Source organism: Schistocerca nitens, chromosome 1, assembly GCF_023898315.1.
Source record: "Schistocerca nitens isolate TAMUIC-IGC-003100 chromosome 1, iqSchNite1.1, whole genome shotgun sequence".
Classification (NCBI taxonomy): Eukaryota; Metazoa; Arthropoda; class Insecta; order Orthoptera; family Acrididae; genus Schistocerca; species Schistocerca nitens.
The window spans coordinates 532,006,942-532,021,875 of NC_064614.1; the positions used below are offsets into that span (position 1 = coordinate 532,006,942).

At 42.8% G+C, this 14,934-nt stretch overlaps 1 protein-coding gene across 1 annotated transcript in view; it reads left to right on the top strand.

Annotated features, from left to right (window-relative positions):
* LOC126259537 (homeobox protein araucan-like) overlaps window positions 1–14,934 on the top strand; it is a 320,746-nt gene that overhangs the window by 200,764 nt on the left and 105,048 nt on the right. The window contains exon 3 of the mRNA XM_049956455.1: window positions 11,707–11,828. Within this exon, the coding sequence (XP_049812412.1) occupies window positions 11,707–11,828 (122 nt within the window). The remainder of the gene's footprint in view (window positions 1–11,706; window positions 11,829–14,934) is intronic.

Below are 14,934 nucleotides of genomic sequence, written 5' to 3' on the forward strand. Positions count from 1 at the left end.
TCCGTATCAGTACTACGGTTTCAGTGTTCAATCGGTCCTGGACTTTTTTCTGTCACCTATAGTTTATTTCACTTCTTTGTGTTTGTGAAAATCGCAAATCTGCACCTGGGTTCCGATTCCATATTAAACTTTAGGTCTGCCTACAACATGGTGGAGACATCAGTCCACAAGTTAGAGAAAAACAGGGAATTAAAACTGCAGTCGGATTATGCCCGCTGTAACAAAGTTTTGCGCGCTAAGAACAGCTTTACTAACCTTGAGTTTGTGTAGGTTTAATAGTTCCGTTATTTGGAAGTAGTTGTTATGCCTCCTCTTGGAGACTTATGGTCACTGTGAGCATCTATGCGGTCCCCGTCCGTTGCGCATCGACCAAACGGCAGCTACGCGCCTGCCTTAGCTCCTAGCCGGTGGGGTGCCGCGACAGATAACATCCTCAAAGCCAACTCATCTTTTATTTATCTCACTATCACGGCCCTGCATCTCGGGCAGTTAAGACGCGCTGCCACCCTAACTTGTTTTTTCATACAGATGGCCCTGCTTAGGTCCTTACATCCGCAGCTTTAGAGAGTCGAGGCTGATTCTCGCTTGCAAACGATTCAGAGTGGCCGAAGTGACGCCACTATTAAAGAGCACGCTTTCGGCCAACTATCTTACTCTGGCGCTTAACGGGGCACACACGAGAAAATATTCACACACACAAGACCGTTGGTCAAAGGCGGATGTGGCCGCTTAGAACACAGCACGCTGACTGGTATCTATATTCAGAGACCACTCTGGCGGTCTTGTTTTTGCTAATTGTTGAAGTCGTTTGCAGAAACGCAGTAGTTTAATTTAGGATCCGTACTGAACCAAGAGGAAATAGGGCATGGGAAATGTCCAACGAAGGAGTCCCTGATTTAAAAATTAAAAATTTCGAGAAATAAGGTCAATAGACGAGTGCAACAAACTGTACTTTCATTGTGAAAGCTGTAAGAATTTCATTTTTTTTTTCATATATAGTGTGTAGTGTGGACTGAAGAGATCATCCTTGATGACTTATTCTTCTAGGATGGGATGTAAGGATAAAAGGAAAACACTTTATTACACATTCAGTTAGGCTTGGGCACGCAATGGGTCCTTTAGCCTGCTGTCTTTGGTGATGTCTATCGCCTGTGGAGGGTGAAATGTGTCGAGGCTGTTATGTGTGACTGCTTCCTCGTGTTATGACAGATTGCCTATGGGGGGTGAAACGTTATTGACTTCGGTACTCTATACTTGTGCCATCTTGCAGGGTTTACCGTTCCTACCGATTCTAATTGTCGAACTTCGTCCCTAAGGGCTTCGATCTTGTCAAAAACTCGTAGAGCCTTGTCATGGACCTCTTGTATAGTGGTCTCGTGGAGTGCGGTGCGGATGTCGACGTTTCTTGTCCACCATGGAGCTCCTGTGATCCATCGATAGCAAATGTTTTGCAGCGCTTGGAGTTTCTTGTAGTTGGAGACGCACGTAGTTCCCCACGAGGTGCAGCTATACAACATTGTGGGTTCCACCGTTGCCTTATACAATTGGAGTTTAGTCTTAGGGTTGAGATCCTTACTCTTCAGGAACGGAATCAATGACCTGGCCATCTTCTGGGCTGCCGCCTTCTTGTCGTCAATATGCTGCGTGAAGAGTAATTTTTTGTCAAGGTAGACACCGAGATACTTCACTCCCGGCGACCATGGGATAAATTGGTCAGCTATTTGGAGTCTGTCGTTCTGAACTGGTTTCCTCCGTGTGAATAGAACGGCTGCCGTCTTCGTCGGGTTGATGGTTATCTTATTTTGCAGCGCCCAGCGTTCCATTACAGCAAGTTTCCGTTGCATCCTAGCGAGTAGCTGGTCCAAGTGTCGTCCAGTTGTCAGAAAGGCCGTATCGTCCGCATAAAAACTCGCCGTAATAAGGGGGACTGTTGGGATGTCATTTATATATAAGTTGAAAAGCAGAGGCGAAATGACAGAGCCCTGCGGAATTCCTGCGGAGATCAGTTTCATTTCGGAGTTTTTGTCGTAGACTCGGACATACAGTTTCCTGTCCCGCAGAAAAAGAATTTCATACACAAGTTTCGAAATAGTTTGTAACGTTGATAACAGATGGCGCTGTAATCGCAACACGTAGTGCCTAAATGGGAGAGGACGTTAGTGTAACTGAGGAAGAGGTTGGAGTCAGGTATTACATTAAAAAACGCGTTTTTGTGGTACTAAAATACCACAAAAACGCGTTTTTGTGGTACTAAAATACCAATGGTTAGAAGATAATCCTAAGGAAACGAGGCGCAGTTTTCAAACACTTTTTGCAACGGAGTCCTTATTGACTCTTTTTTTTTCAAGCGAGAAATGATAACTAATCAACTCTACGTTGCAATATTGGAACAGTTTGTCACCGCGCAGCAGGAGTTGCAGGATCGTCTAGGCTCCGAGTGGTTCAACGTGATTGGGCCAGACCACATAGCATCGAATAGGTGTTCCACTTTCCTGATGAATACTCCGGGAATAGTCACTGCGTTGTACTATTGGAAATTTACTGGCCAGGGGTGGATGGGCGGGATTCTATATTCGCCCGATCTGACTCCTTGTGACTTCTTTTTGCGAGACGCATTGAAAGACAGTGTCTAGCGGAACCATCGCACCACGCTGGACGAGCTTGGATCGACGATCTGTGTAGAATCTGAATCCATTTCCGTTGATACCCTACAGGATGTGATGGCAAATTTCAAAATTCGCTTGCGCCACATTGGTACTGCGAGTGGTGGACGTTTCGAAACTATTGTGACGCCATTTCAAACTATGCTGCTACTGTAAGAGATGCACAGCGCAAATGCACAACGTACAGCGCCATTTGTTAGCAGCTTTTTGAACTGTTTCTAAACTTCCGAATAAAATTCTTACCGTTTTCACAATAAACATACATCTTGCGTCAATCGCCTATCGATCTCAATTTTCAATATATTCAATTTTTAAAGTGAGGGTCACCTTCGCTGGGCACTCTGTATTTCCTCTTGGTAATGTTCCATTTGAGATAGGAAAGCGAGAAGCCATTTAAAGCGCTTTAATGGTCATTACGGGAGGTAGTGGTAAAGTTCTTTTTTGATAAATTTCTGTCAGCAGTAGTTCCTTTCACTCTTTTACCATACCTTTTTTCCTCCACTTTGGTCGACGTCACAGTCACACTATATTTAGGGAAAGCCAATATTTTTGCCAGGCGTCTGTTGGAGATGTAATAATTTAGTCTGTTATACATTTTCCCATGGTTAACTCACAGTTAACAGACCGGTCAATGAGTCACTAATTTGACGTCGTCGATAGTCGTGATTTCGCATAGACAAGGCACCTAGAGCCATGACTAGACGATGCCAGATTTTTGACGCGTCGATTATTCTGTTTTACTTGGGACTCCCTCTAAAGAGCTGAACACACGCTTTAAAATGGGCATGTACTTTAGTTTTCCAACCTGCTTTAGTTGTCTGTGTATCGTGATCTTGGCCTTTTCTCTCTTTCCTTTTTTTTAAATTTTCATTCCTTATCGTATGTCTGCGGTTAATAAAGTGAACTTCTTTTACTTCTAAAAACGATAGTAAATATGTTCGATTTCAGACCACCGGTGTTTACAAAGAATAAAAGGAAACTTGTATTTTTCGATATATACTAATTTTTACTAGTTAGAAATCCGTATTTTTAAATACCTGGCATTGTATAAATCAGCTAGGAACACCATGACCGCGCGAACGACTTTATAAAATATCATTAAGCAGCGCTGACATCAAGGGTAAAATGCAGTTAACCAAGTGAGAAATCGTTGTGCACTTTTCATTTATGTTCCATGCTGATATGTAGAGAGCACTCTGCGTACTTGTCTGTTGCAACATACAGCTAACTTGACACTTTTCCTGAAGAACTCAGCGTGAAAACTTAGCTAGGGAGTGGCTGATAAGTACTCAGGTGTACCGATAAGCGTCAGAAGATACACAAGTCACCTGAATTACTTAGCAGTAAGGCGCCTTGCGAAAGTCGAGTAATGCTCGTGTGGGATGAGGTCAGAAGCAGCGACCACCTGCGCCAGTGACCCAGCTGCCGGTCTGTTACGCCAGACCAGAGCCACAGGTGAGAGCGAGAAAGTGGAAGCATTTGGGCGACACCCTGTGCCTAATCGCCGTCGCTATAGAAACCTGAGACTGCCACACCACGCCCTATCTCACACACAATCTGGCCTTCGAGCCTCAATTTGAAATTCAAAAACTGGAACGGACCCGTGTTTTTTGTTTGTGGGGGCGGAATGACACCTTCCCGATGAACGCTGGGAAGCTATTAGTCCGTTGCGGACGTCACCTTTCTTCCGTTCTTGTGCGGGAAATGCCGAGGAAAACGGCCAACAGAGTTTTCTTGGTAATCGCACAGCGTGTCCCGTTGCTCCGAATTAATGAGCGTTCTGAATGTACTTTCATGTCGCTGTACACTAATATTGTCAAGCTACACTTTGTCTACAGTTTCTCACAGCGGAAATAGTAGAAGTGCTACAATCTCGTTCCTACATTTATGTTGCACCCTTTATAATGGTCGATACTGAGTACTGAGTCTAATTACAAATTAGACAAGTGATAAGGTTTAAGAGAATGTCAATCTTATTCACAGAAAAACTATGAAATATAAGAGAGATTAGGCTGTAGTGTGCGTGTAACATGGCGATACATTAGTACTGTGTATGTCCATTATGGAAACCATGTTACCAAATCCTTTATGAGAGGACATCTGCTTAAATGAATACTCAGAACCAGGGCGCTAGTTCACATTTCCTACATAAGCGATGTATTTCTGGAGACGCAGAATGTCTTTTTTATGTAATGTATTAAGAGAAAAAATTTTATATATTTCCCATTCTTTATCGCTGTACTGGCTGAGTTCCCGATGTTGCCCTGTATACATTTATTCCAGTCTTCTATTAGACCGTCTCCTCCTCGCCCCAGTGGTAGTGGTGATCTGTTATTCTTCTTTAGTGTATCTGTCTCAAGGAGGATTTCAACTAGGGGCTTTCCATGTTGTCGTGTTCTGAACATCTTCCTTCATGTGACAGCATGTTTGTCCATTTGTAATGCTGAGCATCATGTCAGTTCTCTTCCTCTCATTTCTTCCACTTTTCCTCTATAGTTCTTTGTTGTAGAGCATTTCCACGTCCCAGCCAAGATATTTTTCTCTTTTTGGTCGCTTCCAATAAACTTCTATTTTCTTCGTTACTTCTTCGTTCTTACGTCTGCCAGTCGACTTCACCTTAATCATACTTCTATGTAGCGACGTTTCAAAACATTATGAAAAGCCTTTTTTTCAAATGTCCATGATTCACTGTGCTTCAGACATAATAATTTTTTCCTTAGCTCCTTTCGTATTGTTCTAGATGTTAGTAATTGCTTCACCTTCTCAAAGGCTCTCTTTCGTTCCGTTCTATGTCATTTAAAGTACTCTGGTGTGGAAACGATTACACTTATTATAGCTTTTTTCTGCCCAAGAATATGTTAATTGTAACTTCCTACTAGTTTTTTCTCATCACGTGTATCTTTCCTACAATTTATCTTGATTCCATACTGGCCGCCCCCTTCTTGTAATACTCTTCAATATCTACTGCTGTAACTCCTCCTCTGACTCCGCCAACACTGCTTGATCATCTGCGTATTTATAGTTTTCATCCTCTCTCTTCCAGTTACAATGGGTGCATAATTTAATATTGGTGTCTGTTAAACACACGAAAAAGTAGTTTCCTTTTATAAAACTGCAGCCTAATAGAGTAACAGCCAATAAAGTACGCGTTTGTTTGTTTGTATAAACTGATAACAGGATGTGTTCTGGAGCAATATCAGTAGACTATATAGGTTTTTTCCGATTCATTTTGTGTTAGTTAGTCAAGGGCCTCGTGCCAGAGGTCCCTTCGTTAAAACACGTTCCTCTCAGTTCCACATCGCGGTAACATATTACTAGTAACTATATATGCACCTTTAACATTCATTATTTTGTGTCTTCTCTTGTGTAGTAACGTCTCATGAACAAGTAAAATAATTGTCGACCCCTGTGGAGTTTTTATTCGAGGGGAAGTAATAACATTTTTATCCCCGTTCCCTGGTAGGAGTCCGTTATAAATTAGGGGAGGCCGAGCGTTAGTGACGCTAATTGTGTGTACGATGGAGCGGGCAGATAGGCGCGGCTGCCATTATGGAGTTGTCACAGTAAATAACTGGCGACTGCCGCGAGCTGCCCGCGGACCACAAAGCGGCGAGGGGGCGGTCGCCGCGGGGGCGCCGCGGTCTGCGAGTCGTGTCACGCGGCGCGCAGCGAACCGAATCAACCAAGGTCATTCCTTACACCATATTCCTGGGACCATATTACTTTCTACTGCGAAAATTAGCCTTCTTTAACCACACGAAGCTTAATGAATGTAGTATGCGCGATTACGTACTCTCCTCTGTAGCTTAGTTTGCTGACGAACGTCTGTGCAGTGCCGATGGACTTTACGATAGCAGGTTCGGATCCCAGTGGTGATAAAATTTTTCATCTGCACAAATTGGCCAGCAAAGATAGTAGAGTCGATGGCTTTCAATTCTGCCCGCCGGATTCTGCACCGAAGTCCTGGTTAAGTTCAAAATCACTCGTGACACTGTTGAGGGTGGTCAGTCCGTTGGACGGAAATGCAGAGTTCATCGGTCCACTTGCTGCCAAGTGATCAGCCAAGTGGCATCCAATAAAAAGTGCCTGCACCGCGCCTTGAGCCACACTAGTTGAATCGTGAGCATGAAAATGTAATCAAAAATCTGTCTAGAAAACTCACGCTGTTGTGACTGCTTCCCGGATGTTAAGTGTTCTGTGCGAAGCCATCTATGCCATGGGGTTGCTACAGCAAAGCAGTAACATGAGAAACATACGTGTGAAATTTCCATCATTGTTATCACGGAAGAGAGAATTCCGAGCAGTAGAAAGAAGGGATTATAGTGTTTCTTCCATGGGGAGACGTTACTTATCTGTAAACAGCCTAGAGACATTCTGTCGTGAGCGAACTAAAAGCGTTATTATGTACAGACGTCGCGAAAAATGGCGAACTCTATATGCGAAATATGTCCTAGGCGGGCGTAGAACATTTAACAACCTCAGCTCACAAGCTCGTCATCCAAAAAAAGCCGCGGGGTAATGTGACTCCACAACATTTAGGCGATTCTTTCTACTTATGGGGTTCTGAAGTACATGTATGATGATCCTATGACCCTGTAAAACAATGTAGAAAAGTCTGATGATGATGATGATGATGATGATGATGATGATGATGATAAGCGGGAAGAGGAGCATGTGTTCCGGGACGCACCATAACTTAACGTTGTTGCAAATGCCAGTTTCCTTCAGAAGACACGTACGTGCGCACTTGCTGACTTAAAAAACCGCCGCTTATATCATTACTGCAACAACTGGACCATAGAACAGTGGAAATGAGTACAAACATTGGTCGTACGTATTACTACATCTGTCGATCGGCTAACCAGGTTACGGAATCTTCCGAAAGAACGTCGGCATTGCATTTTTTATCTGGCCAGTTACAGTAGCATAATTCTCTTGATCTCTCGGCCGTGTGTGACCCGTCAGTCATTAGGAAAAGAAAAAATCATTTAAACGTTAGATCGCATGAACATTATTGCTGAGTTCTTCATGCTTCATTCTTTCTTCCCGAACTAATTTGTGTTTCCTTATAGGACAGCTCCACACGCTAACATGTTTGAATAGTGCTAAGGCAGTTTGAAAAGCTGATGAATTATAGATGATATCCACGTCCACAAATTCTCCGATTAGTGATTGCGTCGAACACCTTTTGAAGTTCATCGAGCACCAGTCCTTAACTCACAAACTTCCCTCTCATAAACTAGAACAATAAAGTTTATTATCTGTAGATATCTGGAGCTCCCTAAAATTCCACATCAAGTGATTGTAAAATACATACCAGCTACCTTACCATTAGAAGCTGAATGGGAGTAATGTTTTGGATTGGGCTATACTTCCTGCGTAAAAAAACATTTCATATAGGTATCGATTTCTAGAAGCAAGCTCACGTGATACAACGAATTTAGGCGTAACACGAAATAATTTATTGAAAATACTCCCCTTCACGTATATCTGGTCTGTTTACCTAAAACTTTCCGATCAGGATTTACTGAAGCCCAAAGAAAAGAAAAGGTACTTCAGTATCAACACTACAGTGGATCATCTTTCAATGCATTTCACCCCCCTTAACAGTGAAATTACAACGTAAAAAGCAGTTTAATTTCGTAATATTTTTAATTTCTTATGTTCTTAATATTGTTAGAAATACGCAGTGAACCAAGAAACATCTTTATAATACTGTTAATAAGCTCCGTTGACATTCTTCTGAAGAGGATGCTGTCAACTGAGCTGTCGAAGAATTGAAACTCTAGATTCGCAGTTGTGAATACTGGGACTCAAATCCAAATCTAGCCGTTTGGATACAGGATATCAGTGTCTTCCTTAAGTCACTCATTGCTGTTACCAGTATGATTCCTGCGTTTGATTTTCTTACCCATCTTCGTCAAATCAAAGTTCCTACTCCATGACCAATGACCTCGTTGTTTGTTCACCGTCAGTAACGACGTCAACGTCGACAGAATGTTGAACAGCAGCCTTCTTCCAAACGTAGGACTCGGGTCGAAATACCGTGTCTTCCGTCCAGCCGCTGAATTTAGTGCTGATGGGATATTTTATGGACAAGCCCCAAGTGATCAGCCATAGTCACTTTCTATGCTGTAATACCCGTCGATTACACCAAATACATACATTATTACAAAGAATATCACCTTCATTAAGGAAGACAGTCGACTTCCTACACGGAAATACTTTGAGTTACCACACTGCCCCGTCTGAAGGCACCCCTTTGAGCTGATTTGACGGACGGTAATGGGTACAAGCACGTGCTGGGAGGTGAGGGTGCACGGCTCGCTGGCCACTTGTCGCGTGTCTGCCCTGCTTCAGAACTGCCAGTGGCTCTTCAGCGATCTTCCTGCGTTAAATGTCGTCTCGGTACCATTCGACTTACGAGACGCCCATCACACCACCAACTGCCGTATCCTCTTCAATGGTTATGACAGTGTTGTGCATGGTGATTATGGTAACAACTCGCTTAAGTTTCTTGATTTATGCTCTCTGTTTTACTGTAACAGCTACTGGTGGATTATGCAGTGTAGTAATACAAAGGTGCAACTCTGTCCATTCTTTTCTTGACAGACAAAAGGTAATTTTCATGTTGTTTGAAAGCATCCACGTTTTTGGGGAGCTCTGCGTACTCGCAGGTGTCTTCGTAGTCTTGTAGCGATGTACTGGAGCAATGTCGCCTTTCCGAATGAACTGCCTTAAAATGGCAATATTATTGTCTGTTACGTTTAATCAGTAATTCGTATGAAACGTTCCCCGATGTATAACTTCATTCCGGTGCCATGAAGTCCCGTTAGGTATGATTAGTACGAAATTAAGCAGTACTAAAAATCAAGATGGGCCAAGAAGAATAGGCAAGGAAAGAAGTCTATGGAAATCATTGGCAGGAGAAGGGAAAGATTAATCGCTCATCTGTTAATCGGGCAATAGAGGAGATAAATGAAGAGTGGAATACTAGGGACAGATTATAGAAGATTTTGGGTGTAGGAGTTGAGGATAGATGAGCAGGCAACGACAAGCTAGAAAAAGATGGAAGATAGTATTAAAGCAGTTGAAATTCCTACGACTTAAAAAAAAAATACCTAACAACCTCTTCTGATAGCAATTACGCTCCATGAAGAAATGATGGTTATTCAGTCTTAAAATGCTAGTAATTCAGGTGAAGCAGTGGTGGTGGTAAAATTAATGATGATGGTTGCAGTGTACTGCTACTAAGGTTCTTCGACAACTGAAATTTTACGCTGATTACAATGGATAGGGCGAGACATAATTTCGAAAGAATTTTTGTTTTTCAGTTTACGTTAAGTATGCCTTTGATCGGCACTTTTGGAGTTTTATCCAGTAGGAATGTTAGCTACGTTAAATACCAAGAGGAATGAATATCTAATAATCTAAGTCATGGGCTTGAAGAAGGAGAGGACACATTTCATCAGCGAAATTTGTGTCTGCTCTTTGCCATCGGGAAAGTCACAAATGAGTGGTTTGTACGATTAGTTCGTAACATGTCGTGTAGTTGCCGTTATGAAACGAGGCGGTTCAAAGTCGCCCATGTCATCTCCTCGCGTCTCACCCCGCTTCGCTCCTGATCAAGAAACGTCGTATGAGGTCGGCTGGTTAGTGCGACAAATTGATACTTCTGTGTGTTTAAGTTTCGCGGACTTATCCTGCATTATTGATACGATACTGAGTAGCAGTTTTCTGTGCATTGAGTAGTTGCCTGTCCAAGTCTCCTGTGTGTATGCTGGAACGGAGTTTACATCAGAAAACAAACTAAATATGTAATATATAATGTCTCAAAAGTCTTTCAGCAAACTTTCTCATGACGAAGTAGATAGACGGAACTTTGCCAGATCACATCTCATAAAGAACTGTGCAGTGTTTTAGCTGCATACTAACTTCTTGAAGGGCTGTAGATGTGAGTGATGTCTTCCGTTCACCACGAAAGGGATAACAACGGCAAAATATATTCACTCAGATGTACGATTTTAATAAACAAGTGGTCTGCAGGGCAGTTACAACATTACAGTAGAGGAGAGTATGTTGCGGCCAGTGAAGCACTGCGCAACTACAGCACAAAATTGAGTACACGGGCTCCAAAGAGTGTGGGCTATTGGTTTACTTGGGACGAAGTTTAGGCTTCGTAGGACCATACGAACAAATGAATTTGGCACGATCCGAGGGTAATGGTTGCCTGAAACTACCAGTATCTACTTCTATCCAGTGTATATCAGTGGTTTGGGTGATTAGGTGGTGATGATGAGTTCCTAACAGCTACGAATATTGTCTTTTCGGGATGAGGGGTATGTTCTTGGTCCTTTCAAGGCGAGACGTCGGAACAAGAATCCTGGCAGCGGTATGAAAGTCATCTCACGCCTTCCCCACACGGCGTCTCTCGTAAATATATCGCGGTCGTTGGTGACAAATTACAACATTCTTATCTCAAATAATTTCAGAATTAATGTAATAACTTCCTGAAAGACGGCCTCGCAGGAAGCTTGTACGAACGCATATCCATCAGCGACGAATTTTTTCGTTACACAGACGTAAGAATTTCACGCCTGTTAAGATATTTAGTTTTTTATCTCTGAATACTTTCATGCTTTCTCGCTAAATTTTGTATTACTTGCATCTATATATTCTGCGAATGTTCATACATTTTTTTCGTTCCAAACATGTTACTGCTTCTTGCTTCTCCCAGGGGTTGAAGTAAAGAAATACTTTTCTTCAAAATTAATTGGAACACTAATTGGTTTTTCGTAGTGACTGGCAAGAGTTTACTTCAGGAAAGTATATATCTTATTCTAGACTAAAAGTAGAATTGTTTAGTATTTATTTTGGACGTTTTTTTCACTAACAACTGAATTAACTCTAAATGGCAATTCTGTACATAGGCGAGATAACCTTAACCCGTACAGTTCGTGACGACTACTACAGTGTTTGTGCACAGTGCTCTGCTGCGAGCGGCTTGAGAAGGCAATGCGCGTTGCGGCTTTTGTGTTGGCAGAGCAACCCGTACGCGCTGAAGGACAGCGGCTCGGCGGCGGCAGACATGGGCGCGTGGACGAGCGCCGGCCTGCAGCCCACCACCGGCTACTACCCGTACGACCCCACGCTCGCCGCCTACGGGTGAGTCCACTGCATACACTCTTTCTCTCTCACAGTGCTTCCGTGACGCGCGTCGCTCACCGGAACTGTGCCTCCGCAACACGACGCGTCACTGCCTTTTTTAAACCTGCAAATGAATTCCAAAACCATCTTACAGGACAATCTGCTTAACGTGTTATTTTACATACTTAGCTCTCGATATCAACATATACACTCCACAATCCACCCTGCAGTGCGTGGCTAAGGATGCTTCATACCAGCAGCGATTTTCTGTGCGTTTCGATTAGCGTACTGAACGAGAAAAAAAGACACACTCGATATGCCTGCGAGCTCGCTCCAATCTCTCTAGTGCTCCTTTCATGAGTCCTACTTCAGGTGTACGATCGTGGAAGAAGAAATGTCACATTTTTTCATTCTCTTAAACTTCGTGAGACCGACTTCTTCATTCTTTCAGAAATTTCCATTTAACTTCCCCGATAATTTCTGTTACACTTTCGTATGCGCTATACCAACCGGTCGGTACCCCATCAGCAAGTCTCTGAAGTTTTTGTGTGTGTTGTCATGCTTGCTTCGCAATGACACCAAACATTTCAACAATATTTCAGAACTGGCTGCTCTTGCGTCTTGTGTGCGACTTAGTTTCCAGATACATTGCTTCTCGCACAACCCTGTCAACAGATCGAAATCTTACATCCATCTTTCTCAATACCGATTTTGCGCCTTCGTTCCATTACATACCTCTTGTAATTTCTTAGACTTTCCCGGCGATTTGATGACATCTCGTGGAAATCGGGTTTTCTGCCGGATATCAGCGTCTTCCAAACACCAGATGAAGACGTCAAGTAATGACGTCGAAATATCATGTCTGAAAGACGCTGATATCCGGCAGAAAACCCGATTTCCACGAGATACATACCTCTTGTTATATTACCTCTAGATATTTAAACGCTATGGCGAGCGCTAGATGTTCATTCCTAATTTTGTAATCGGATTATATCGGGACATTTCTTCGTCATACGCACGATCTTGCATTTATCCAAATATACAGAGAAAGTTGCCATTCATTACACGAAGTGGAAATATCGCTATAATATTTTTCAATTTCTTACGATCATCCAACAACGGTACTTCCTTGTACACAACAGCACCATGAACTAACAATCTTAGAACGTACCAATGTCACTTTAGTTTCACTTCATCATTCGCTGTCAAGATAATTTGCTTGGCTCTGTCAATCAAACATTCATAGATTCAACAGCACAGTTGCGGATATACTCCTTATGACGCAGATTCTACTGCAGGCATTCGATGTACCGCTCCATGAAGAGAACCATTTTTTTTATTCCAAAGAAACTGAAGCTCTACCACAGATTCGTAATTGGTTTGGTGTTATAGAGGGACTGACTTCAGTTTGTTGTCCATCGTCTTCTAGTACCAAAAGCGGTGACAGTTACCATGTGATAGTGGACACGACTGTTACTTCCCCCCGATTACTATTTCCAAACGCAGAGCTTAAAGCACGTATTACATCGTCAAAAAGTCGGTCTTTTATGGAAAGCAGGAACACGCTCCTTTCATAAAAGATATAGAAGCGCAACAGCCCCCGTATTTAATGAAACCTATTTGACACAAAGTTGTTCTCGAGTGTAATAAGACTAAGTCAAAGTGTCACTCAAATCTTATTTGCTACACTGCGTTATATCCAAGGAAAACTTCGACACACTCTGTTTTCCTTGTTTTTAACAGCTGTGGGAAGAGAAGATACACATGCCGATGGAACGGTAAAATAGGAAAGTTGAGTTAATGTTTGTCAACAGCAAGCTCACCGAGCAAGATCCATCGCTTCATTCGGTCAAGGAAGTTAAGCCAATCATCCGCCCTATCGTTAAGCAAGCTTGGGAACCATCGTTAAAGATATCGTTATCGATAAGGTATTTTAAAATTTTAATCCCAGCAAAGAAAGCTAGGGAGCATGTACGCTTTCTTCCTATTAGACGTATCTAGTGCCTTCCGGTGGACGAACAACAATTGTTTTCCATACTCACGTGGTGCAAAATCCGACTGGGTAAGAAGACCGCAAACCTTCACCAACTACGATGGTAGGAGGAGTCATGGGAGACATTGCCAGTAATATATGAATTACATTGCGGGTGCGACGCATGCGGTAGGCAAGCAATAAGAGGCCAGAAATCTCCATTACCAAGGGGCATAAAAATGGGCTTGGCAAAAAGCACAATAATTTGCAGTGATTAGACAGAGAAAGTTACTTGTAACTGCGTTAAACAAAGTCGAATAACTCAGATGCAGAGGGGGTTAGTAGTTACAGTGACGCTTTATTGAATGTAGAGTCGCTAGTCTTTTGGTGGACAGTATGATATACAGGGTGAAAATTGTCGAAACCGACATACTATGGGAGGCTAAAAAGTTCTCCAATGTAATGATACCTTGAGCATTTTTTAATCCGGCAGAGGGCGTAGGGTCTAATCGCTCTCAGCAAGTGTGCAGTTGCGCAAAACATGTAAGCCAAATCAAAGGTAAGAAACGTCCTTCATCAGAAATTGTTAATCCATTTAAAAAAAATGGCTCTGAGCACTATGGGACTTAACATCTATGGCCATCAGTCCCCTAGAACTTAGAACTACTTAAACCTAACTAACCTAAGGACATCACACAACACCCAGTCATCACGAGGCAGAGAAAATCCCTGACCCCGCCGGGAATCGAACCGGGAACCCGGGCGTGGGAAGCGAGAACGCTACCGCACGACCACGAGCTGCGGACATCCATTTCACTACAGCGGCTGAACAACGTGGAACTATATGATTAACCACTCAGAGCAAAGGTTCGCAGTGTTACGTGGAACGGTGTCTAATGCCTCCTATACTGCAATCATCTGAGGTGTTTTCAGATGAAGCATCGTTCGGGCGTGATGGGGTCTTCAACGTCAACAGTTCTCATGCTTTGAGTGAGGTTAATCCACATGCCAAATTTACTCGAGGTAATCGGTTGCGGTTCTACGTTAATGTGTGGGCAGATGTTGTTGGTGATGACTCCATATCTCCTGTCTAGGTTATTAAATGACTGGCATTATTAAAATTTACTTCCCAGAACGTTACTGGATGACGTA